The following is a 27087-nucleotide window of genomic DNA, read 5'->3' as shown; positions in this document are numbered from 1 at the left end:
CTCCGACGAGGACTCCGACAAGGTACGACTTCCTGATTGGTTGGCTGCCCCCGAGTCCAACGCGAAGTACTACTAATCAGTCATCAGTTTGAGGTTAGATACAGACGCCGCAGAACCTAATACTTTATATCAAGACAAAATTTTCAAAACGACTTATCTGCTTTTGTAAACAAAGATTCAAACGACGATTTGACGAATCTGATAGCTCTCCCACGCAAACCAACACCATCAACATGTAGCGGAATCCTTCACCTACCGATTGATGGTGTTGGTTGGGAGACCTACCAGATTCGTCAAATCGTCGTTTGAATCTTTGTTAACAAAAGCAGATAAGTCGTTTTGAAATTTTTTTGAAAAGCCAAAATTTAATCTTATTTATCTATTTATCGTCTACATATATATATGTGGACAAAGAATCAGAAGGAATAAGTTTTGGCTGTTAAGCCAAATGTTGGTCTAGATTTATCCTGCGCTCTTGAGATTGAGTGAGCATTACGCACTCTGGTCATAGATATAATCATAGATATACACCCGTATTCTTGTTTACGGACGAACGATACTTTCGAACGAATGCGATTCGTTCGAACCGTTTCTCCATTTGATTGTGCAGGCGTAAACGAGAATGCGCTTCAGCTTTCGATCGAAAGCGCGTTCGTACGTAAACAAGAATATGGGTGATAATTATCTCTGTTGGGATCAGAGCAAATAAGTACTCATTTTATGATGTCTCAGTCTAAAACCCCGGTGGCTCGTTACAGAAAATCACACCGTGAAAGCTGGGCTGATAATGGCGTTTGGTGGTCTTCCTATGGAGGAAGTCAGAGTAGACGCGATAAATAAGTTTGATAATAATTATTATTCCTTCATGTGAGTTGCGTCAGACTTTGGACACCTAGGAATCTGCAAAAACGAACCGAAGAAAGTTTCCCAGAACACATCCACTGCAGCAGTGAAGAAGATTCCGAGCTTCTCTACTGGCATCAATAGACGTAAGCGAGAAGCTGCCGTCAAACGCCCCCAAGGCTTCGAGAGAAAACGCGCGTGTAAGTTAGCAGAAATGAACTGCACCACCTGGTGCAGCCCTGTAAGTTGCATTAATTTGACTTCTATGCTGGCTTGAGGTCTCCAGTTAGCCTTGCGAACAAAGGTTCAGAAACCGGAGATGACGAGTTCGATTCTCGATCCAATCTAGGATAATTTCGGGTGGGAAACATTCTCGACACTCCGAGCATAGTGTATCCATTGTATTTGTCATTGAAACCTAAACTGCTAAATATTATTATTATTGCCAAACTGTTAGCAAGTTTTCAAGACTAAATATTGTAACACACTGGAGTCGGGTTTTACGCGGAGAGTGTGGGCCGCGTGAATTAAAACAACGTAAAAAACCGCGTAAATCCCAAAATGTGTCTGAATGAGCCATGGAAATCCCGAAATTCTAGTGAAAACAAAATCGCATAAAAAGCGAATCGTGTACAAAAACCGCGTAAAAAATGACTTCAGTGTACATCGGTTATGAAGCGTTGACTCTTCCTTGATTGAATGGTCCAAGAAAATTGAAAATCCATCGAGAAACGGCTGAGATATTAACGATCAAAGTCTATCATATTTTCGTGACGTTTTATGATTTTTCGAAAACGTAAAGTGTACCCCAATATAGAAAAGACAGACGTAGTTCTACGTCAAAAGTTCATATCAACCTTCAAAGTCGGATCAACCTTCTTTTGTATAAATACCTTTTTGGAGGACACCATCCTCAAAAATGGCCGAAATAAATAAGCAGAATCAGAAGAATCGAGACATTGTTGAATAGTGGAAGTGACGGTGTATCGGTGAGCAGAATAAATATTAGTGACGATGGACAAGCTGTGGAGTCGCCTACACTAGATGAGGTTAAAAAAGCTGTTAAAGAGCTGAAAACAACAAGGCTGCGGGGAAGGACCAGCTCCCGGCTGAACTTCTCAAACATGGCAGTGAGCAGTTTTATGAAGTTCTGCACCATATTATGTCGAACATATGGGAAGACGAGGAAATGCCTGCTAGCTGGTTGGACGGCCTCATTTGCCCTCTCTTTAAGAAAGGGCACAGACTGGAGTGCGCCAATTACCGAGGAATAACCCTTCTTAGTTTGGCGTACAAAATTATGTCCCGTATTCTGTTCAACAGATTGAGACCGCTTTAAGAGTCCTTCGTCGGTGAATACCAAGCAAGTTTTCGTGAGGGCCGATCAACGACGGATCAAATGTTTACCCTGCGACAAATCCTTGATAAATTCCGGGAGTACAACTTGCAGAAACATCATCTGTTTATGGTTTTCAAGGCGGCGTACGATTCAGTTAAACGGAATGAATTATGGCAAATTATGCTTGAACATGGTTTTCCGGCGAAACTGATATGGCTGATTCGTAAAACGTTGGACGGATCGAAATCAAGTGTAAGGGTTGCGGATGTCATTTGTCGTTGTTGTCGACGTCATTTGTTACCTTAGATGGATTGAAGCAGGGTGATGCACTCTCGAATCTACTGTTCAATATAGCGTTCGAGGAAGCGATTAGGAGAGCTGGTGTGCAAAGAAGCGGTACCATTATCACAAGATCGCATATGCTCCTGGGACTTGCGGACGATGTCGATATTATCGGGATTGATCGCCGTGCCGTGGAAGAGGCTTTTGTGCCTTTTAAGAGGGAGACAGCGAGGATTGGACTCACGATCAATACCAGCAAAAAGAAGTATATATATGGTCGCTGGCAATCAACGTGGGTTCATTAGTGGTGGTTGTGGAACGGTGCAATGTGTACCTCCTTTTCTATGTATCTTGCGCTGTTACCCATCCCTGTTTTGTGCGTACCTTCTGTACGTATAGTATATTGATTGCGCCAGCTACTCTCGGACAGTAAAAACGTAAACAATAATGAATAGCGTAAAATGTAAAGTTTTCTAACCACCAGAAGAACGTTTCGCCGTCGTGATAGTTTTTATTACTTTTAATAAAGTATTCGTAGAAAGTAATTCTCGCAAGTTTTCTGTAGTTCCTCGATCGTCATCTGAATTCCTCCCACGTCATTCTACTGTGTTGATTGCACCTGCCGTCAGGTTATGGGACCAGGTTGGAACGGATTGGATTACGAGAAGAATCATTTCGATTGCAAGTGCATTGTGTATGAACTAAACAAGTGAATCATGGCCGACGCGAAATTTGCCATTCCCAAGTTGAACGGAACCAACTGGCAAACTTGGAAGGTGCGTCTAGAGATGCTGCTAGCGCGCGAAGATTTGTGGCACGTCATTGAAGAAGATGTCCCACAGGAAGTGAACAGATCCGCGATGTGGAAAAGTGAGGATCGGAAGGCAAAAGCGACCATGATTCTGTTACTGGATGACAGTCAGCTCTCGCTAGTGCGGAACTGTGTGCATGCGAAAGATGCATACAATGCGCTCAAAAGTTACCACCAAAAGACTACCCGTTCGATTCGCGTATCGCTGCTGAAGAAGATATGCTCGATTAATTTGTGTGATAATGGTGATGTCGAAAAACACCTTCAAGAGTTTGACAACATTTTCGATCGACTAGATGCTGCAGGAATGAAGTTAGATAAGGATACGAAGATTTGTATGCTGCTTCGGAGCCTTCCTGCTTCCTTCGATGGTTTAGTTACGGCACTCGATAGCCGTTCGGATGACGATATATCGCTGGATGTTGTAAAATCGAAGCTGGTGGATGAGTACAGTCGACAATTAGAGCGAAAGGGTGGCGTTTCAAGGGTGGAGAAAGCGATGCGGTCGGATATGCGAAATAGTGATGGCAAGCCTGACAAGGAAGGGCGCGCTTGCCACTATTGCAAGAAGAGGGGGCACATTAAGCGGCATTGCCGAAAGTATTTGTCGGTACAAAAGGACGGCAGCTCCTATCGACACGAGTCAAGCGGCCATCCGAAGGCCAAAACGGCGCAGAGTGACGTCAGAGGTGTAGCGTTTGTTGTCGGGGAGGAATGTTCGACGAGCTGGCTTATTGATAGTGGTGCCAGTGCGCACATGTGCAACGATAAATCTTTCTTCTGTTCGTTGCGAGAATTTGCTGGTGGTTGTATCACGTTGGCTGATGGGAAAAAGACTCAAATTAAGGGTGAAGGTTCAGGAGTGCTCCATGGTTTTGACGGATCCGGAAAAGTATCTAGAATCGATATGAAAACAGTGAAATTCGTACCCGAACTTTCAACGAACTTGATTAGTGTTTCACAGTTGGCACAGAAAAACTGAACTTTGACCAAAGTGGTTGTGACATTGTCAACGAAGAAGATACGGTAGTGGCAACGGGAATTCGACAAGGCGGGTTGTACTACTTGCGAATAACGGAAGCGTCGATGGCTGCGTCAGAAGGAGGGCACAAATCAAACTACCAACACCAGTGGCACCGGCGGCTCGGGCACCGCGATGGGGCTGCAGCGGAGCGTATTTTGAAGGAAAAACTGGCAACTGGAATCGAAGTGAGTGACTGTGGACTGCGCGTGGTGTGCGAATGCTGTATGGAAGGTAAGTCGTCTAGACTTCCATTTCCACCGGTTGTTGACCGCAAGTCGCTACGGGTGTTAGACATTGTCCACACCGATTTGTGTGGTCCGATGGAGAACGCAACTCCAAGCGGTAATGATGTAATAATTACAGCCGGTTCACAATTACGTACCTGCTAAAGAACAAAAATGAAGCAGCCGGTAACATCAGGGACTACGTGCGTTGGGTTAGCAACATATTCGGGCGTAAACCTCGTGTTGTGCGCTCCGATGGAGGGGGAGAACTTAATAATATAGAACTTCGAGCATTCTATAAAGCGGAGGGTATTCAACCCCACTTCACCACCCCCTACTCTCCCCAACAAAACGGCGTAGCTGAACGTAAAAACAGATCCCTTACCGAAATGGCGACGTGCATGCTAGTGGACGCGGGTTTGGAAAAACGTTTTTGGGGTGAAGCGATGCTCACTGCTACTTATCTCCAAAATAGGCTACCATCTAGATCGATCCAGACAACGCCGCATCAAATATGGTGGGGACGGAAACCGGATTTGAGTCATCTCCGGATTTTTGGAAGCCAAGCGTACGTCCACGTTCCAGCCACGAAACGAAAGAAACTAGACAGCAAAGCCACCAAACTGACGTTTATCGGATACGCGATAGAGCAGAAGGGTTACCGATTCGTAGATCTAGAAACGGATCAGGTGACAATAAGCCGTGATGCCCGTTTCATTAAGCGGGGGAATGGTACATCATCGGTAGAAGTAACGATTCCGGGAACAAGTAGGAAGCCAGAAGATGATATTAAGCTGCTGCCGCTGAAGGAGGAACTAGATGAAGACCCGGATGAGGAGAGCGAATCTGCACCGGAAGACTTTTATGAAGCTGACGATGGAGATCAAGGTGCGAGTTCAACTGTGCGTAGATCAGAGCGTTCAAACCAAGGGAGACGACCAAAGCATTTGGACGACTATCAGCTGGATTATGTTGCAGGCGTTGCGGAGTGCGCAATGGAAGAACCGTTTAGTGTAAAGGAAGCCCTAGCAGTCCCCGTGTGGCGAGAAGCCATGAAAGAAGAGTTGGAGGCGCATCGTATTAACGGAACGTGGAAGTTAGTGAAATTGCCCGAGGGCGGAAAGTGTTAGGATCGAAATGGGTTTTAAAGCAAAGAACATGAAGAGAACCGTATAGTGAAATACAAGGCTAGACTGGTAGCGCAAGGGTACGCGCAACGTTTCGGAGTCGACGTTGGAGAAGTGTTCGCTCCTGTTACAAGTCAAGCAACATTTCGAGCATTCCTGACGGTAGCAGCTAAGCATGATATGGTGGTCCGGCATCTGGATATTAAGACAGCTTACCTGCACGGGATCCTCGAGGAAGAGGTCTATATGCGGCAGCCACCCGGATTCGTAGAAGCTGACAAGCAAAATCTTGTTTGACAACTCCAGCGGAGCATCTATAGATTGCGGCAGTCGGCCCGCTGCTGGAATAAAAGGCTTCATGACGTGCTGGTAAAAACCGGATTCAAGGCAGCAGAGGCGGATCCCTGTCTCTATACTCGGGAAAGTGGAAAAGCCACCAAACTGACGTTTATCGGATACGCGATAGAGCAGAAGGGTTACCGATTCGTAGATCTAGAAACGGATCAGGTGACAATAAGCCGTGATGCCCGTTTCATTGAGCGGGGGAATGGTACATCATCGGTAGAAGTAACGATTCCGGGAACAAGTAAGAAGCCAGAAGATGATATTAAGCTGCTGCCGCTGAAGGAGGAACTAGATGAAGACCCGGATGAGGAGAGCGAATCTGCACCGGAAGACTTTTATGAAGCTGACGATGGAGATCAAGGTGCGAGTTCAACTGTGCGTAGATCAGAGCGTTCAAACCAAGGGACACGACCAAAGCATTTGGACGACTATCAGCTGGATTATGTTGCAGGCGTTGTGGAGTGCGCAATGGAAGAACCGTTTAGTGTAAAGGAAGCCCTAGCAGTCCCCGTGTGGCGAGAAGCCATGAAAGAAGAGTTGGAGGCGCATCGTATTAACGGAACGTGGAAGTTAGTGAAATTGCCCGAGGGGCGGAAAGTGTTAGGATCGAAATGGGTTTTTAAAGCAAAGAAAAATGAAGAGAACCGTATAGTGAAATACAAGGCTAGACTGGTAGCGCAAGGGTACGCGCAACGTTTCGGAGTCGACGTTGGAGAAGTGTTCGCTCCTGTTACAAGTCAAGCAACATTTCGAGCATTCCTGACGGTAGCAGCTAAGCATGATATGGTGGTCCGGCATCTGGATATTAAGACAACTTACCTGCAAGGGATCCTCGAGGAAGAAGTCTACATGCGGCAGGCGCCCGGATTCGTAAAATCTGATAAGCAACATCTTGTTTGCCGACTCCAACGGAACATCTATGGATTGCGGCAGTCGGCCCACTGCTGGAATAAAAGCCTCCATGAAGTGCTGGTGAAAACTGGGTTCAAGGCAGCTGAGGCAGATCCCTGTCTCTATACTCGAGAATGCGGCAAAGAAAGAATTTTGTTGTTGGTGTATGTGGAAGATCTGCTTCTAGAGTGCCTGAATATAGAGTTCAACCTGACCGATCTCGGTGAAGTACGGAATTTCCTGGGGTTTGAAGTGAAGCGTGAAGATAAAGCGTTCAAGATCGGTTTAAGTAACTACATTGACAGATTGCTGAAAATGCACGGAATGGACGACGCTAAACCTGCTAAATCTCCCATGGATCCTGGTTATTTGAAGTTGGTAGATTTTGGGAAACCGTACGATAATCCAACAAACTATCGTAGTCTTGTAGGTGGTCTGCTCTATCTTGCTGTCGTAGCAAGGCCAGACATTGCGGCTTCGGCTGCGATTTTGGGAAGAAGATTCAGTTCGCCTTGTGATGTAGATTGGACGGCAGCAAAGCGCGTGCTGCGTTTCCTGAAGCGAACAAAGTGCTACCAGCTGAAACTGAACGGAGCAGTTGATCGTCCGCTGATTGGGTTCTCCGATGCCGATTGGGCCGGTGATGCCGAAAGCCGTCGCTCCACATCTGGAATGGTGTGTGGAGGCCGAGTACGTCGCGCTTAGTGAAACATGCCAAGAAGCGCTATGTTTGCGACAGTTGCTTCACGGCCTTGGTGAAAAACAGGAGCAACCGACTATAGTAATGGAAGACAACCAGGGGTGCTTGGCGTACAGAGAGAACCAGCAGACGCTCCAAGCACATTGATACTCGTGAGCGGTTCGTGCAGGAGTTGTGTACGAAAAAGGAAATTGCGCTTCAGTATTGTTCGACCGACTGTATGACAGCTGACATTATGACGAAGCCTCTGGGTCCTCAAAAGCACCTGGAGTTTTGTTTGATGCTCGGACTTGCAGAAGACCAGTGAGGAGATTCCACATCGAGGAGGAGTGTGGAACGGTGCAATGTGTACCTCCTTTTCTATGTATCTTGCGCTGTTACCCATCCCTGTTTTGTGCGTACCTTCTGTACGTATAGTATATTGATTGCGCCAGCTACTCTCGGACAGTAACGTAAACAATAATGAATAGCGTAAAATGTAAAGTTTTCTAACCACCAGAAGAACGTATCGCCGTCGTGATAGTTTTTATTACTTTTAATAAAGTATTCGTAGAAAGTAATTCTCGCGAGTTTTCTGTAGTTCCTCGATCGTCATCCGAATTCCTCCCACGTCATTCTACTGTGTTGATTGCACCTGCCGTCAGTGGTGGTAGCGAAATGGTGCTGGATGGTGAAAAGTTTGAAGTGGTAGAAGAATTTGTGTATCTTGGAACATTAGTGACGTGCGATAATGATGTTACCCACGAGGTGAAAAGGCGTATTGCAGCTGCAAATAGGGCTTATTACGGACTTCGTAACCAGCTTAAGTACCGTAGTCCGCAAACAAAAACAAAACTCGCGCTGTATACTACTCTGATTCTTCCGGTGGCTTTATATGGCCATGAAACATAGACGTTAAAGGAGGCTGATCGGAGAGCTTTCGGAGTGTTTGAGCGTAAGGTGCTGCGGACAATACTCGGCGGTAAACAGGAGAACGGTATCTGGCGGCGCCGCATGAATCACGAATTGTACCAGGTGTATAAAGGGCTTGATATTATTAAGCTTATTCAACACGGCAGACTACGGTGCGCTGGTCATTGTTTATATGCCGGAAGAACGTCAAGCGAAGATAATATTTAGTAGAGAACCCGGAAGAGGCCGCAGGCTCCGTGGAAGGCCGCGTACACGATGGCTTTTTGCAGTTGAAGAGGACCTGAGGGCGCTCAATGTTCAGGGCTACTGGAAGCGATTGGCCCAGGATCGAGTCCAGCGGAGAAGGATACTCCATTCGGCTGTAGCCCATCAAGTATCAAGTAAGCAGAATCAGAAGTGGCGTGAAACCAAACGCAAATATATTTAGCGTACGTGACAAAGTAAGGATTGTGATGTCCCCGACTGAAAGCCAGTCGAGTGGCTTCAGCGGCCGATGAGTCATGTTAATGCCACAATTAGAGACTCAAAGTCCATCAAACTGGGAACAACTATTCGACTTCTTGATTCAGTTGGCCTCCGAGCAGTTTGCTCAATGTTAATGAAACGACACAAATCATTATCAATTTCGAATAGCTACGTAGTCCTACGTCACCTTTACGTACAACCCGATTGGACTGCACCTTTAGCAGACCCCACATGAGGCATATATTGACAATACTTTTTTCGTCAAACTTTTCTTCAATATTTTCACTGATTAGCCGGCATGGCCGTAGCTGAAGAAAAACTCAATTTTTTCTTGAACTAATACGAATCAAATAGCGGTATAACGTACAGATACAAAACACGCACACACTCAACCGTCATCGACACTGTCAAAACGTGAGCCACATGAACGTTGTTATTGTTGCAGATTGAGACGAGGTTGAGAGGTATTGAGATAGATTTTAAGAAAAGTTTCATTTAATAAACAATTTGTTTTACTTTCGCGAGTAGAAGTAATCTAGTTTATGTATCGTGTATCGTCTATTTGTATAGCACTTTTGTTTTAGTGATAATGCTTATTCAAATACTGTTAAGAGCCCCGCACATAGCATACGTTTGCGTTGCGTTTGACAGTTTTCCCATGGGAAATGTGTCAAACGCAACGCAAACGTATCCTATGTGCGGGGGTCTTTAGTGGACAGACAAACATATACCAAATTGTTATCAAATGCAAAGTCATATACAAGCTTCAACATTTTGCGCTGCGGCAAGTGCTGGAAGCGTTTGCTATTGTCAGATTTTCTGAATATGATACACTGCGCGGCGTTTGTAATGTTCCCAAATGGGTACTTGCACAAAACTTTACGCGGCGAATGACTATCGAAAGGTACGGCCGCGCCAAACGATACACCGCAATGCTATTCACCCATAAGAATCAAGTAAACGGAGTGCAGAAAGTGCGGCGGCACCTTTCATGAAGGGTTCGCCGCGTGCAATTTTGAGAAAATCAGGCAAAGCGGTGCTAAATAGTCTGGAAAAGTATTCGCATATCTCTCCTTATAGGATCCCTATTAAATAGTAGAAATTTTCAACATATTAATTCTGCTTGATATCTTATAACAAGTTCTGCATTCCCTCTTCACGATCCATACATAAAACACTTAAATACATGACGTTATTCGTTGAAATTAACATTTTGAAGTCTGACTGAATTCGCCCTATAGTAGACCCCCTGGGGGTCCATAATAGGAAATTGGTTCCCTATTATGCTACGTTTTGACAGGGCAAGTGAATTGAACAACTTAATTGAATTCAATTGACTTGCCAAAAGTTGAACTTTCTTTTCGTTCAAGTGAATTGAATTAAGGTGTTTACACGTTCAGTTCGCGTTCGATTCAAGCGACTTGCTCAATTCACTTGCCTTGTCTAAACGTAGCATTAGGCTTTCAGCGATCGTGTACGTACACGCACGTTTCACTCACACTTTTACTCGGTTTGTTTGCAACCACGAGCAGCTGTCACGGCAAAATCAAATGGGATTGTTTGCAACCACCAACCTGCGTTCGTGTTGGTGAGAAATGTCGGCGAGACCCTAATTGGCCCTGACGAAAGCGAGAAAACAAAATGGGGGCCGGCTGATGCTTTTTTATTTCACCCAGCAAGGGATATAGGACGTCAATTTTGAAATGCTTATTAAAGCGTTAAAACACATTTTAGCCTAAAATTGTTCACTTTTTTGGGTTAGAAATTTAATTTACTTTCATATAGGTAACACGAAAGTTGAATTATTTTGATTAAAAAAACATGTGTAGATGAGGAGCCTAACATGTAGTTTTTCAAATTTCTAACTATACGTATTTAAAAGTTTTCAACATATCACTGTTAATAACATTTTAAAAGCATTTTAAAATATACTTCCTATACTTCACCATGTTGAAAAACAGTGATTTCACACACACGTCCGTCGCCGCTAGATGGCAACAGCGCGGCTGCGTCAAAGCGAATAGTCGACACTTCATTTGATTTTCATGTTTCGTTTCCGGACATTCTTCTTCCCTATTATGGACCCCCCAAAATATTCCTATAATGGACACTCGTGTTTATTTTTTATAGAATTTAAAAAAAAGTCATCTATCCACTATTGGGCACTTTACTAGTGTTGGTAAAATCTGCTTGGAGACCTCAATTGCAGCCAAGACAAAAGTTGCTCCTATCAAAAAATGCCTATTCCAAGGTCAGAATTGCAGGCGGCTGTTCTTCGTATGGTTTGCCGTGGATATTTTTTCGATTATCATCTTTCTGCTTCTTCTTCTTCATGCAACAACAAAGCGCCAATAGACCAATGCAAACTCTAACTTAACTTCACTTATTTTGACAGCTCACAGAGCTTGTTTACAAGGTGTTAGAAAAAACCCAGATTAATCCACCTAGCAGTGATGATGCCTTTCTCGTGCATTATAAAATATATTGAAAAAATCACATTAGAAAGGTCAAAAAAGCTCTTTGGGGGAATAGATCACATTTTTTCGATCATTTTTCATATTTTTGCCTTGCCAACATTAAAAAAAAAAGTTCTTTGAATTTTCAAGGGGACCTTTGGGGAAAAACAATGATTTTTCAATAATTCCGAAAAGCAATGATCGGGCCCATTTCCAATAGCAAACAATTCCCCGTCGAATGCAACTTGTTGCGAGTAAATCGGATAATTCTAAGTTCTAAAAAGTGTGCCTACAAAATTTGTACACATACACAAAAAAAACAGACGTCACCTCAGTTTGTCGAGCTGAGTCGATCGGTATATAACACTATGGGTCTCCGGGCCTTCTATCAAGTTTTTTTTAGCAATCATATAGCCTTTCGGTACAACTTTGTTGTACGAGAAAGGAAAAAATGCATATGTTACAAATATGCGATCGTGCGATAGTACAATGATTAGCGATAGTAAATACAATGATTAGCGCAACGGCGCGTTTTGAAAAATACATATGGATTAAAATTCGATATGTTTCCAACTTTCCTGATTCCCACGTAGTGTTTTTTCACCAATGTAATATTAAAGTTCAATAATACTACATAGTTGTATGTCATACATTGATTTTGCATCCCTTTGTGTAATAATTGTACAAGTACATTTGTGAAAATGAAACCAACAATTCACATAAATATAAATGAAAAAAGCCGCATAATATGGAAATAAGGAGGTGTATGAAATCACCCATATGCCCAAACTACATCATCATTCCACCCAAACCAACCAAACCACCCAAACCAAAAAGCAGTGGCTAACTGCACGCCTCTTCTTTCCTTCCAAAGCATGAAACAAAATGGCAGCAAACGTAACGAGCGCACGAGAAAGCATGTACGTAGGTATGCGATTTTTATTTCCAACGATGAAACTTTTACAGCTGTGTTGATGCGAGCGGATGAAGTCATCGGCTTCGGGTCTCTAGCGCGTGTGTGTTCGTCCATTAGTTTTCGTGTTCCACATTTGAAGCTTTGGAAAACTTTGCTTGAGAGGTTAGCATCATCAATAAAGCACGAAAGAAGCAACACAAACATTCATGCTGTCAGCGAAATTCACTCACCGCATGCAGAAATGCTACACCCTTAATTTGTTTTACTCAATATTGTGCGGTTACTTGCTAAGTTTTTTTTTAAACTTTATTAAAGTGTTATTTTAATCTCCAGATTATGTTCAACACCGTATGTTCAACACTTGCTAAATGGACACGGTCGGTTAAAGTAGCTGTTCCTTAAATAGTTCGTTAAAGTAGTCGCTAGATTATTCGCTGTTGGTTTGAGCGAGACAGAGTATATGTCAAAAAAAATTAACCAGCAATCTGCGGTGTATTGTTCGAAATGAACGTTTATCAGCAATGGACTTTCTGTTGTACTATAGATCTCGCATAATTTATCAAAGGACCTAAGTAACATTTTTTCATGAATTAATTTAAGTACTGCAATCAACAGAACAACATGAAAGCTATTGATTGCAGTATTCAAATTAATTCATAAAAAAAATGTTACTTACGTCCTTTTGAAAAGTTAAGCGAGAATTCATGGAAAAAATTTACTTAGGTCCTTTTGAAAAGTTATGCGGGAAATGTAATAAAATGCGTAAAGCCCAAATAGAACTTTTTGGGAACTTGCAAGTGTTCTGATTGTTTAAGTTGACTTTTTGTAAATTTATTGGTCAATATTTAAGAAGTGCAGTTAAAAGAAAAGTGCATACTTATTTTTTTGACGTAAACTACGTCTAAGGGGAAGACTCGGATACAGGGTGTAAAATGAAAATTTCAAAAGTGGGGACCGTCACAAAATCATGTAAGATTTGTAACATTAACAGGTCCTTTATCATTCGATGGATTTCAAAGATTTATATATCAATCGATTCGCAAACTCTCCACCAATTTGCCAGTAGTATTGAAACTATTGATTATCAACGCTAAACTATTGAAAATTTTAGTTCTTTCATGCATCATGCAACTCCTATACAGCGCGTTCTAATCCTTGGTAATTGCCTACTTTTGGGGTATTATCTATTATTGAACTGGGTTGAACTGGCCCAGCCGCTAGTGGAGTCCCTACTCCCTCATAGAGTGGGAGATGCCCAGGTAAAGCAGGGTAGTAGTGATATGGGATGGTTTCTTCTTAACTATATAGAGCGGAATATTTGGTTCAGTGTATTATATTTGGTTTTACGTAGTTTACGTCGTGCGGTCGTATCTTGTATACAACCCCAACATTTTTCAAATTTGATTCAGACTATCTTTTGAAAAGGGTCAAACTTGTTTTTACTGATTTTTTCAAATGGATATAATCGAAAAACGACCCTTCCTACAAAAAAGTTCAGATACGTTCAGTAGCCGCTAGGTTGCGAAGGCCGACGGAGGTCCTTCGTAGCTTAGTTGGTTAAAGCACCAGTCTAGCGTACTGTAGGGTCATGGGTTCGAGTCCCATCGAAGGGAAAGTGGTTACCTCCAATACAATACAATACAATCTTCCACATAACGTACATTTTCACATATGAGTTTTCATAACTTTGTAAATTAATGTTCAAGTCGGGTGGTTTAATCACGAAATAGGCAATTACCTTTGATTGAACTACAAAAAGTGTTGTATGGGTGACTATCGCAAAATCAGTCAAACTTTCTAATAAAACTTTTGAAAACTCAAAATTGAACCCTACACTAAAAAAATCGATTTAAAAAATTAAAAGTCGATTTGCAAAAAACGCCCTTTTCGATTTGGACGAAATTTTGTCTCAAGATAGGTGATTATGTTCCCTACCAACCGTCCATACATCGCAAGCTGGGCACTTTGAAGGGAAAAAAATTTCTTACAAAAACTTTTCTTGACGGAATTGATTTTTTCAGTGTCTTTAAGGGTGGATTTAACATATGTATACATAATATACTCATATTAAGTATTCATGTACAGTCAGGCAGAGTATAATGTTTTGGTCGTAACTGGTCGCAACTAGAAATACTAGAATAAGAGATCGGCGAAGACGCCATCTTGGTTCCAATCGAACCGTCAAAAGTGGTTCCATTTCGACTTGTTTACTTTTGCTTCCATAAGAAGCAAGCAAAAGTTCAAGTACTGCCAGTATCATTGTCATGATTTCATGCATTTTCATACGTTGCCATTTCGACAGTTTTTCACTCCGCCGGTCTCTGGTTATAGGGTGGCTAGTCGCAACTAAAGAACCTAATAATAGAATATAATATTTTTTGAAGATATAAACCCCTTCTTAATATTACTCTTAATTTAAAACAAACTATATTTAGTGACTAAATTAGACAATGTATCATAAAAATAGATTTGCTTGGGGTTCTATAACGATGGCTTTCATTGGTTTAATTTCAGATGAAAATACACTGAAAATAATTCCGACAAGAAAAAGTTTTTGTTAGAAAAACTTTTTTTTCCTTAAGAGTGCCCAGCTTGCGATGTATGGACGGTTGGTAGGGAACATAATCACTTATCTTGAGACAAAATTTCATTTAAATAAAAAGGGCGTTTTTTCGCAAATCGACTTTAAAATTTTTAAACTCATTTTTTTCAGTGTAGGGCTCAATTTGGATTGTTTCCGATATTTTCACTAGAAAGTTTGACTGATTTTGCGATGGTCACCCATACAACACTTTTTTGTGGGATGCGTCGTTTTTCTATTATATCCATTTGAAAATATTAGCAAAAAAATTTCAGCTCTTTTCAAAGGATAGTCTAGATTAAATTTGGAAAAACATTTTTGTTTTCATTTCAGATCATCTGGTGATTTTTCATTTCTCATTTTTCATTTCTTACTTCTTACTTTTTACTCCTCACTTCGCACTTCTCACGTCTCACTTTTCACTTCTCACTGCTCACATCGGCCCATAGGGGAAAGAAATGGCAGAAATGACGCTTAACTTTTAAAAAGAACATATGTCACCTTTTTTTCATGAATTAATTTGTGTACTGCAATCAAAAGCTATCATATTGGTCTGTTGATCGCAATATTAAAATTCATTCATGAAAATATGTTTCTTAGGTCATTTTGAAAAAATAAACGAGAATTTTCAGTGTATACATGAAATCTTAAAATAGGTACTTTTTAACTCATTAATGGGTTTCTATGTTTCTTTGTGAAGTTTTTCTTCCGTGTAAGCTGTGTATTCTATGCTGTCAGTGTGCCGGTTTCGAATAAATTGTGTCTTGGGAGAACATAACCTAGAAAATCGATAGCTTATTTGTTACGAAATAATGATGTCTCATAACTCTTTGAATATTTACTATTTTTAAGAGAAGTGCCATCATTATGAAACTCAATAGTGAACAAGAAGAAAACATTCCCCATCGAATGCAACTTGTTGTAGCAAAATCGATTCAGGTTTAGTACTAGAAAAATTGGCTAATGTTTCAATGTGCACACACATACGCACACACACACACACGGACACACACACGGACAGACAGACATTTGCTCAGTTTGTCGAGCTGAATCGAATGGTATATAATACTATGGGTCTACAAGCGCTCTATAAAAAGTACGTTTTGGGAGTGAAATGAAAGCCTTTCAGGTACAACTTTGTTGTACGAGAAAGGCAAAACGCATAATGCGAATCCATCTAGGTGACAATTTGTTGAAAACTAAGTAAAACACATATTCATAACCCCACTCTTATTTAACCTCACGTTGAGATTGAATAAGAGTAGCCGATTATCTCGTAGAAGCAAAAAGTCAACTACGCCGTAGCTCCGGTTAGCGCAGCGAGGGCTAAATACTGTGAAGAGGGCCCTGGTGCTGCACAGGCTCCATTTGCAGTTAGGTTCTTATAAGACCCCCCTAACCATTCATTCGTAGGCACGGTAAGCATAAAGCCGCATCACACCGAGAATTAGGGGTTAAATGTATGACTTTTACCACTGGAACAGGCAATCCGTAATGTTATTCTTAGCCAGATAACCAGCTGCCGACACCACACGGCTATCTAGGCTGTTCGTGGAGAGAAGTTGACATTGACTTCACGTCAACTCTCAATCTGTGACAGAATGCGTGGAAAGGATCGGACTTTCAGGAATGGTGGGGTTACACAGACCTTCTTTGGTGCCTCTAGAGTCGCGTCTGGCTTGGCAGACAAGTGGTGACACCCTGTTGCAGGATGTGAGGATCACCACACTGATCGAGGACGGCCTTGGTTGTAACTGGCTACTTAGAGTGTCTCCTGCAAGGTATCTGGTCACTGTCCTGTTAGCAGTCTCATGGCTCGGGTGAGTGAGTGTTGGGGCACTTGTGGTGCCAGTCTGTGCCAGTATGTCTTTTGTGCACAGGTGGTGCATGGGGAGCAGCAGGCGTACACTTGTGTACGCCTTGTGGGAGCGTAATGCTCAATAGTTACCCTGGAGCGAGTGAAACGATGCGATAGTATGGAAAACTCAAGCGTGATGAATCCTTTCAAATTTGCAAGCGTGGGATTGCGATTTGGAAATGGTAAATGGTCAGCCCCTCTTCATTCAGCTTGGTCCATAGCTGCATTTTGGTAACAAAGTATTTTACGCTATTTATTTTCCACTAAATTGATCCAAGTTGCTCACTGCGTACATTGCTTCATGCACCTCAAGGATCGCTGTCGAGAAACATGTTGACCGAGTTCTTCCCCGACATTCTAGCTATTATACAATACATAATTTTATCGTCCTTCAAATTATACGAACTACGCATAGTAACGGGGATTGTTGTGGAAATTGTTACAGTTTGTTACGAGGGGGTGAGAGGTTCTTGAAAACAACGTTTTTCCCGTTACGGAATATTTGAACAGACTCTAATTAACTTTAAACAAATGTTAATATAACTATGGCAAACCTGTTCCTCGATATAATAATTTCGCGGACGCGAACACGTGTTTTGCTTCCTTTTGCGCAATACATGATTTTTATGAAAGCTGATAATCGTGCTTTATTCCCAATAGCGACTCAACCGAACAGAAGGAATCGATGGAAGATCCGTTCACGCCTACCGGAATGATAGAGTGCGATATTCCGAAGTCTGGAGAAGTGATGACCGAATGTTGCCCGGCGTCGCCAACAACTGTTCCTGCCAAATCAAACCGTTCGAATTCGTCTGGCTCTCAGATCCGGTCACCAAAACCTCGCCGCCAGCGAACCACATCGGTTAATCAGAATACAATCAACTCGAATGAAGCGATAATAAGGTCCAATAATCGGACAATTTATACAGCAGGCAGACCCCCGTGGTACAATTGTGCCGGTCAACAAGTTGAACCTTTCGTAATAGGTAAGTTTTTGTTTAATTAATTTAGCATTAATCTGTTTTTTTAAATAGAGGTTGATCAACACTCACACGTGAACTTACTTTTAAATGAATCGCGTGCGTGCTTACAGCGGCACACTAGGAGTTAACTTTCTGAAATCAGTATGGCGAAAGGCATCTAAGGTTCGATTTCTCCAAATTTAACACCTTCATCGAAAAAAAAAATTGGTAGGCGTAGTAGCGGACACCATCCTTCGTAACCGGTACCAAATAGTTTTTCATGAAAAGTTCCTAATTTTGAGAAAACCCGCGATAGATGTCTTTCGCCATACAAATTTCTGGTGGATAACTCATGCTGGCTATTTTGCGCATATACGATAGCGCCTGGATGTGGAAGCGGTTAGTAAAAAATCAGCCACTGCCAATAAATTCATTGATAATGAATGAATCGCCTGCTTTGAGCGTGCTTACAGCGGCACACTTGGAGTTAACTTTCTGAAATCAGGATGGCGAAAGGGATCTAAGGTTCGATATCTCAAAATTAAGCACTTTCATCAAAAAAATATTTGGTAGGCATGGTAGCGGACACCTTCCTACATAATCGGTACCAAATAGTTTTTCATGAAAAGTTTCTTATTTTGAGAAAACCCGCATTAGATGTCTTTCGCCATACAAATTTCTGGCGGTTAACTCTTGCTGGCTATTTTGCGCATATACTATAGCGCTTGGATGTGACAGCGGCGGGTAGAGAATCAGCCACTGCCAATAATTCATTATTGGCAGTGACTGATTTTCTACCCGCCGCTTCCACATCCAGGCGCTATAGTATATGCCCAAATAGCCAGCATGAGTTAACCGCCAAAAATTTGTATGGTGAAAGACATCTAACGCGGGTTTTCTCAAAATGAGGAACTTTTCTTGAAAAACTATTTGGCACCGGTTATGAAGGATGGTGTCTGCTACTACGCCTACCAAATATTTTTTCGATTAAGGATCTTAATTTTGTGAAATCGATCCTTAGATGCCTTTCGTCATACTGATTTCAGAAAGTTAACTCCTAGTGTGCCGCTGTAAGCACGCTCAAAGCAGGCGATTCATTAATCGCCTACTTTGAGAATGCTTACAGCGGCACACTAGGAGTAAACTTTCTGAGACCCAGAAAAATTGCTTACGTAATAAGTGTACGACCCCTTACCGGTGATGAATCAATCTGAGTTCGCATAATTTTAAAGCAACCTTTTTCTTTTTGAAATAAACTTATATTGTGAGTAAGGTAGAGCTAATTCGAGATAACGGACATTCGGGATAATAGCGTTGCCATATATTTTCCAGCCACCTATTTAATAAATTAATAATGCGTTTGCAGGAATATGTGGTGGAAGCGCCTCAGGAAAAACTACCGTTGCACAAAAGATAATCGAGAGCTTGGATGTTCCATGGGTTACACTGTTATCGATGGATTGCTTCTACAAAATCCTCAATCAGAAACAGCACGAGCAGGCCATACGCAATGAGTATAACTTTGATCATCCGGATGCGTTCGATATTGAGCTGATGAAAGATGTTCTGCAGCGCCTCAAAGAAGGCCGCAAGGTTGAAGTTCCAGTTTATAATTTTGTGACTCACTCAAGAGAGATACACACGGTAAGTGAATTGACACCTACTACTCCCGTTTGCTTCAAATATGCTTTACATGTTTTGTTTTTATTGATATCAAAACTCAAAAAGTCTATTTTGCCATGTATAAGTATTGTATGCATTTTTGTAATCAAAGCCTATTTCGTTTAGCGGGCTTGGTAGTCATATGGCTACTGCTTCTGCCTCATACGCAGGAGGTCGTGGGTTCAATCCCAGGTCCGTTCCATTCTCCTACTTTGTATCTTTCTCTTTATTTCTCATGTTCTAGCAATCGCTAGAACTGGAAATGGACTTCCATACCGTTTCCATTACTATTCCTATACCTTCAACTTGAGTATTCTATCAGTAATCTGCTAGAATTGGAAATGAATATAGAGCTCGTTTCCTACATCCAATTAGAAATTCCATCAGTTACCTTCTCCTATCTATCACATTGGCAGCTTGTTAACCAAGACGAACCTCTGCCTCTCCAACCTAACCCAGAAATTCCAACAAATTCCGCATGAACTCGTGGCAAGTGCAGAGGTATATTCGGCTTGCAGTGGGCGAGTGATTGCATCATCATTTCCTCCCCTTCCCTATATTGACTTGCATTCTGACGTGGCAGGCGCCAGTATGACCTAACAAATGAGATCACCAGTACTTGTACATTGAAGATGTGTGCCTAGTCCCAAGCAAACATCTGTTGGTTCCATGTGCAAGAACAGCAGATCTGGTCATAATGGAGTAGCAAACTACGAGCAGTCAATCAAGCTCAAGCTCAAGCTCAAAGCCTATTTCGTTTATTTATTGCCGTCGAACATTCATAGACGATTTTAATTTACATATGATTGAGTTTTGTTTTTATAATACTCGCATCCGACCCACTAATACTAACTCTTTACTGGTCTTAAATTTCCTAACCAGCAAATAAACATCTGGGGCTACCCAGAGTCTATGATATATTATATAATATTATATAATAGACTCTGGGGCTACCATGGAGAAACACTCCCACTTGTACAATCGAATAAAGCTATTCGCAGCACATACACAAGCCGTACAGAGCTCCGTACAATGCTCCGCACAGTGGATACGTTTGCGTTTTTCCTTGGGAAAACTGTCAAAACGTGCGCAAACGTATATATTGTGTGGGGGCCTCAACACTATGGGTAGACAAATTAGCCATCTTTCCAATCCCCTGCATAAAAAGCATCCTACACGTCCTAAATTTCATACTGATAATAAGAAATTAAATTGCCCTTATTCGGTACATACCGATAAATGACCAAATCTGTGTGTTTAGAATGATTTTTTTATTCTTTATTGAGGTTTTTTTTAAATTATAAATTAAGTTGAACACATTAGTTGCGCTTCATTCTAAAACGCAGTGTTGAACTTAATCTAGAATTAAAAAAAACCCAGATTAATCCACCTAGCAGTGATGATGCCTTTCTCGTGCATTATAAAATATATTGAAAAAATCACATTAGAAAGGTCAAAAAGCTCTTTGGGGGAATAGATCACATTTTTTCGATCATTTTAATATTTTTGCCTTGCCACCATTCAAAAAATTGTTCTTTGAATTTTCAAGGGGACCTTTGGGGAAAAACAATGATTTTTCAATAATTCCGAAAAGCAATGATCGGGCCCATTTCCAATAGCAAACAATTCCCCGTCGAATGCAACTTGTTGCGAGTAAATCGGATAATTCTAAGTTCTAAAAAGTGTGCCTACAAAATTTGTATACATACACACATAACAGACGTCACCATTGAGCTGAGTCGATCGGTATATAACACTATGGGTCTCCGGGCCTTCTATCAAGTTTTTTTAGTAAATTTTTAGCAATCATATATCATATCAATCAACTTTGTTGTACGAGAAAGGAAAAAATGCATATGTTACAAATATGCGATCGTGCGATAGTACAATGATTAGCGATAGTAAATACAATGATTAGCGCAACGGCGCGTTTTGAAAAATACATATGGATTAAAATTCGATATGTTTCCAACTTTCCTGATTCCCACGTAGTGTTTTTTCACCAATGTAATATTAAAGTTCAATAATACTACATAGTTGTATGTCATACATTGATTTTGCATCCCTTTGTGTAATAATTGTACAAGTACATTTGTGAAAATGAAACCAACAATTCACATAAATATAAATGAAAAAGCCGCATAATATGGAAATAAGGAGGTGTATGAAATCACCCATATGCCCAAACTACATCATCATTCCACCCAAACCAACCAAACCACCCAAACCAAAAAGCAGTGGCTAACTGCACGCCTCTTCTTTCCTTCCAAAGCATGAAACAAAATGGCAGCAAACGTAACGAGCGCACGAGAAAGCATGTACGTAGGTATGCGATTTTTATTTCCAACGATGAAACTTTTACAGCTGTGTTGATGCGAGCGGATGAAGTCATCGGCTTCGGGTCTCTAGCGCGTGTGTGTTCGTCCATTAGTTTTCGTGTTCCACATTTGAAGCTTTGGAAAACTTTGCTTGAGAGGTTAGCATCATCAATAAAGCACGAAAGAAGCAACACAAACATTCATGCTGTCAGTTATACACGGTGCGAAATTCATTCACCGCATGCAGAAATGCTACACCCTTAATTTGTTTTACTCAATATTGTGCGGTTACTTGCTAAGTTATTTTAAAACTTTATTAAAGTGTTATTTTAATCTCAAGATTATGTTCAACACCGTACTTGCTAAATGGACACGGTCGGTTAAAGTAGCTGTTCCTTAAATAGTTCGTTAAAGTAGTCGCTAGATTATTCGCTGTTGGTTTGAGCGAGACAGAGTATATGTCAAAAAAATTAACCAGCAATCTGCGGTGTATTGTTCGAAATGAACGTTCATCAGCAATGGACTTTCTGTTGTATTATAGATCTCAGATAATTTATCAAAAGGACCTAAGTAACATTTTTTCATGAATTAATTTGAGTACTGCAATCAACAGAACAACATGAAAGCTATTGATTGCAGTATTCAAATTAATTCATGAAAAAAAAATGTTACTTACGTCCTTTTGAAAAGTTAAGCGAGAATTCATGGAAAAAAAATTACTTAGGTCCTTTTGAAAAGTTATGCGGGAAATGTAATAAAATGCGTAAAGCCCAAATAGAACTTTTTGGGAACTTGCAAGTGTTCTGATTGTTTAAGTTGACTTTTTGTAAATTTATTGGTCAATATTTAAGAAGTGCAGTTAAAAGAAAAGTGCATACTTATTTTTTTGACGTAAACTACGTCTAAGGGGAAGACTCGGATACAGGGTGTAAAATGAAAATTTCAAAAGTGGGGACCGTCACAAAATCATGTAAGATTTGTAACATTAACAGGTCCTTTATCATTCGATGGATTTCAAAGATTTATATATCAATCGATTCGCAAACTCTCCACCAATTTGCCAGTAGTATTGAAACTATTGATTATCAACGCTAAACTATTGAAAATTTTAGTTCTTTCATGCATCATGCAACTCCTATACAGCGCGTTCTAATCCTTGGTAATTGCCTACTTTTGGGGTATTATCTATTATTGAACTGGGTTGAACTGGCCCAGCCGCTAGTGGAGTCCCTACTCCCTCATAGAGTGGGAGGTGCCCAGGTAAAGCAGGGCAGTAGTGTTGTGGGATGGTTTCTTATCTTCTATATAGAGCGGAATATTTGGTTCAGTGTATTATATTTGGTTTTACGTAGTTTACGTCGTGCGGTCGTATCTTGTATACAACCCCAACATTTTTCAAATTTGATTCAGACTATCTTTTGAAAAGGGTCAAACTTGTTTTTACTGATTTTTTCAAATGGATATAATCGAAAAACGACCCTTCCTACAAAAAAGTTCAGATACGTTCAGTAGCCGCTAGGTTGCGAAGGCCGACGGAGGTCCTTCGTAGCTTAGTTGGTTAAAGCACCAGTCTAGCGTACTGTAGGGTCATGGGTTCGAGTCCCATCGAAGGGAAAGTGGTTACCTCCAATACATTTTTCAAATCAATATCTTCCACATAACGTACATATTCACATATGAGTTTTCATAACATTGTAAATTAACGTCCAAGTCGGGTGGTTTAATCCCCGGAAATAGGCAATTACCTTTGATTGAACTACAAAAAAGTGTTGTATGGGTGACTATCGCAAAATCAGTCAAACTTTCTAATAAAACTTTTTGAAAAACTCAAAATTGAACCCTACACTAAAAAAAATCGATTTAAAAAAATTAAAAGTCGATTTGCAAAAAAACGCCCTTTTCGATTTGGACGAAATTTTGTCTCAAGATAGGTGATTAAGTTCCCTACCAACCGTCCATACATCGCAAGCTGGGCACTTTGAAGGGAAAAAAAAATTCTTACAAAAACTTTTTCTTGACGGAATTGATTTTTTCAGTGTCTTTAAGGGGTGGATTTAACATATGTATACATAATATACTCATATTAAGTATTCATGTACAGTCAGGCAGAGTACAATGTTTTGGTCGTAACTGGTCGCAACTAGAAATACTAGAATAAGAGATCGGCGAAGACGCCATCTTGGTTCCAATCGAACCGTCAAAAGTGGTTCCATTTCGACTTGTTTACTTTTTGCTTCCATAAGAAGCAAGCAAAAAGTTCAAGTACTGCCAGTATCATTGTCATGATTTCATGCATTTTCATACGTTGCCATTTCGACAGTTTTTCACTCCGCCGGTCTCTGGTTATAGGGTGGCTAGTCGCAACTAAAGAACCTAATAATGGAATATAATATTTTTTTTGAAGATATAAACCCCTTCTTAATATTACTCTTAATTTAAAAACAAACTATATTTAGTGACTAAATTAGACAATGTATCATAAAAATAGATTTGCTTGGGGTTCTATAACGATGGCTTTCATTGGTTTAATTTCAGATGAAAATACACTGAAAATAATTCCGACAAGAAAAGTTTTGTTAGAAAAACTTTTTTCCTTAAGAGTGCCCAGCTTGCGATGTATGGACGGTTGGTAGGAACATAATCACTTATCTTGAGACAAAATTTCATTTAAATAAAAAGGGCGTTTTTCGCAAATCGACTTTAAAATTTTTAAACTCATTTTTTCAGTGTAGGGCTCAATTTGGATTGTTTCCGATATTTTCACTAGAAAGTTTGACTGATTTTGCGATGGTCACCCATACAACACTTTTTGTGGGATGCGTCGTTTTTCTATTATATCCATTTGAAAATATTAGCAAAAAATTTCAGCTCTTTTCAAAGGATAGTCTAGATTAAATTTGGAAAAACATTTTTGTTTTCATTTCAGATCATCTGGTGATTTTTCATTTCTCATTTTTCATTTCTTACTTCTTACTTTTCACTCCTCACTTCGCACTTCTCACGTCTCACTTTTCACTTCTCACTGCTCACATCGGCCCATAGGGGAAAGAAATGGCAGAAATGACGCTTAACTTTTAAAAGAACATATGTCACCTTTTTTCATGAATTAATTTGTGTACTGCAATCAAAAGCTATCATATTGGTCTGTTGATCGCAATATTAAAATTCATTCATGAAAATATGTTTCTTAGGTCATTTTGAAAAATAAACGAGAATTTCAGTGTATACATGAAATCTTAAAATAGGTACTTTTTAACTCATTAATGGGTTTCTATGTTTCTTTGTGAAGTTTTTCTTCCGTGTAAGCTGTGTATTCTATGCTGTCAGTGTGCCGGTTTCGAATAAATTGTGTCTTGGGAGAACATAACCTAGAAAATCGATAGCTTATTTGTTACGAAATAATGATGTCTCATAACTCTTTGAATATTTACTATTTTTTGAGAAGTGCCATCATTATGAAACTCAATAGTGAACAAGAAGAAAACATTCCCCATCGAATGCAACTTGTTGTAGCAAAATCGATTCAGGTTTAGTACTAGAAAAATTGGCTAATGTTTCAATGTGCACACATACGCACACACACACACACGGACACACACACGGACAGACAGACATTTGCTCAGTTTGTCGAGCTGAATCGAATGGTATATAATACTATGGGTCTACAAGCGCTCTATAAAAAGTACGTTTTGGGAGTGAAATGAAAGCCTTTCTGGTACAACTTTGTTGTACGAGAAAGGCAAAAACCCAGATTAATCCACCTAGCGGTGATGATGCCTTTCTCGTGCGGTAAAAAAATTGTATTTTGGGCATTACTTCTGAGCCCATCGTCCGATCGGGCCAATTTTCAATTGAAAATAATGAGACAAGATTCTGCGACGAATGCAACCTGTTGCGAGGAAATCGATTCAGGGTAAGTGCATTAAAAGTGAGCTAGATTTTTTTACGCGCTTTTTTCTGGGAAAAAGTATTTTGGCCATAACTACCAAGCCCATAGTCCGATCCGTCCAATTTTCAATAGAAAACAATGGAGCAAGATACTGCGTCGAATGCAGCCTGTTGTGAGGGAATCCGTTTAGGGTAAGTGCATTAAAAGTGAGCTAGACTTTTATAAGCGCTTTTTTATGAGGAAAAGTATTTTGGCCATAACTTCCAAGCCCATAAGCCATTTTATGAGACAGATTTGAACAGCTGATCGAAATTTTGAGTGGACGGCTCGGTCTTTGTTTTGGTAAATTTGCATGTAAACCATCATCATTTCGTCATCATCATCATCATTTCATTTCATTTTCGCAAATGTTCCTTGTAAAATGTAAATATTAGTATTTGGTCTCCTGTCATTTGAGCTTTCTATAAAATGGCTTATAGTCCAAATCGGCCAATTTTCAATAGGAAACAATGGGGCAGTATACTGCGTCGAATGCAATCTGTTGCACTGCGACTGAAGTCGAGTCAAGTACGAGACACTGAAGACGGCCTTACTGTTGAGGTCGAAATACGTATCTGTCAAGATACAATTAAGTGGTGGAATTCAATGGGATTGTATAAACTCGTTTTATGACAAGTGAAAACATTCCACTAAAAAGCTCAACATAATTTTCTTATCAAAATGCGAACTTGCATTCTGAGGTGATAAACTGTAAAGAAATACTCTGCTTGTCACTTTTATTCAAATGAGGGGAAGTCGACGAAGAGAATTCTCTCTTGCGACATTCGCCCTTTTACCAGATAGAGCTTGATTTTTAGTTTAAAATAGCTGTGATCTGAATATTTCAGTAATATTCTTTGTATTCAGCATGAAATCAATCGCAACGAAACGACGAAATGACGAAACAATTTCATAGGAAGCTTCGCTGGAGGCTAAGTCCCGGTGAAATAGCTCTGTGAACTGTCAACCTAAGTCATCATGCACTGGTCTATAATCAAACTCCATATATAGATAGATAATATAGATATAGATCCAAAAATTAAAAGTTAAATGTAAATACGTTACGTTAAACAAGTCCTACGTCTACTCACGGTTATGTTGAAAACATTAAATATCCATATGCTTTTTTTTAACACACGAGAAAGCACCATCACAGTTAGCTGGATTAATCTTTTGAGTGTATGATGGTTCAAGACCCCTCCCCCTCTCCCATACAAATGAAATACAAATTTGTATAGCTGGAGAACTAGTCAAGCAAATGGACCTAAATATTGCATGTGGACTATCTATACTATAGTGTCTTTATTGTGGAAGTTTTTGAAGGCGAGGAATGTTTCTGGTGGTGGTTCGAGACCCCGGCGTACAAAGCGCGACGGGTAAAGGCTGCACTGCTAATCAAAATCAAAATATTTTAATAAATACTAGAAATACTACAATAAGAGA

The 27087-nt window shown here is 40.4% G+C and overlaps 2 protein-coding genes across 2 annotated transcripts in view; one reads left to right on the top strand and one right to left on the bottom strand.

Moving 5' to 3' along the window:
* LOC134226752 (DNA-directed RNA polymerase II subunit Rpb4) overlaps nucleotides 1-27087 on the bottom strand; it is a 101357-nt gene that overhangs the window by 73886 nt on the left and 384 nt on the right. The window lies entirely within an intron of this gene.
* LOC134228146 (uridine-cytidine kinase-like 1) lies at nucleotides 17410-26544 on the top strand. Its single transcript, XM_062709932.1, has 3 exons — nucleotides 17410-17760; nucleotides 19103-19380; nucleotides 26512-26544. The coding sequence occupies exons 1-3, from the start codon at nucleotides 17460-17462 to the stop codon at nucleotides 26542-26544; spliced, it is 612 nt and encodes a 203-aa protein (XP_062565916.1). The 5' UTR covers nucleotides 17410-17459.

The sequence above is a fragment of the Armigeres subalbatus genome, chromosome 3 (genome assembly GCF_024139115.2).
Source record: "Armigeres subalbatus isolate Guangzhou_Male chromosome 3, GZ_Asu_2, whole genome shotgun sequence".
Lineage (NCBI taxonomy): Eukaryota > Metazoa > Arthropoda > Insecta > Diptera > Culicidae > Armigeres > Armigeres subalbatus.
This window is presented reverse-complemented; position numbering and strand designations above follow the sequence as displayed.

What these genes read in the sequence shown, in the direction of transcription:
- LOC134228146 (XM_062709932.1), top strand. Translation starts at nt 17,460, where the DNA reads ATGGAAGATCCGTTCACGCCTACCGGAATGATAGAGTGCGATATTCCG. An exon ending in AGTTGAACCTTTCGTAATAG is followed by an intron (nt 17,761 to 19,102) that starts GTAAGTTTTTGT and finishes ATGCGTTTGCAG; the next exon opens with GAATATGTGGTGGAAGCGCC. An exon ending in ACTCAAGAGAGATACACACG is followed by an intron (nt 19,381 to 26,511) that starts GTAAGTGAATTG and finishes CTTTGTATTCAG; the next exon opens with CATGAAATCAATCGCAACGA.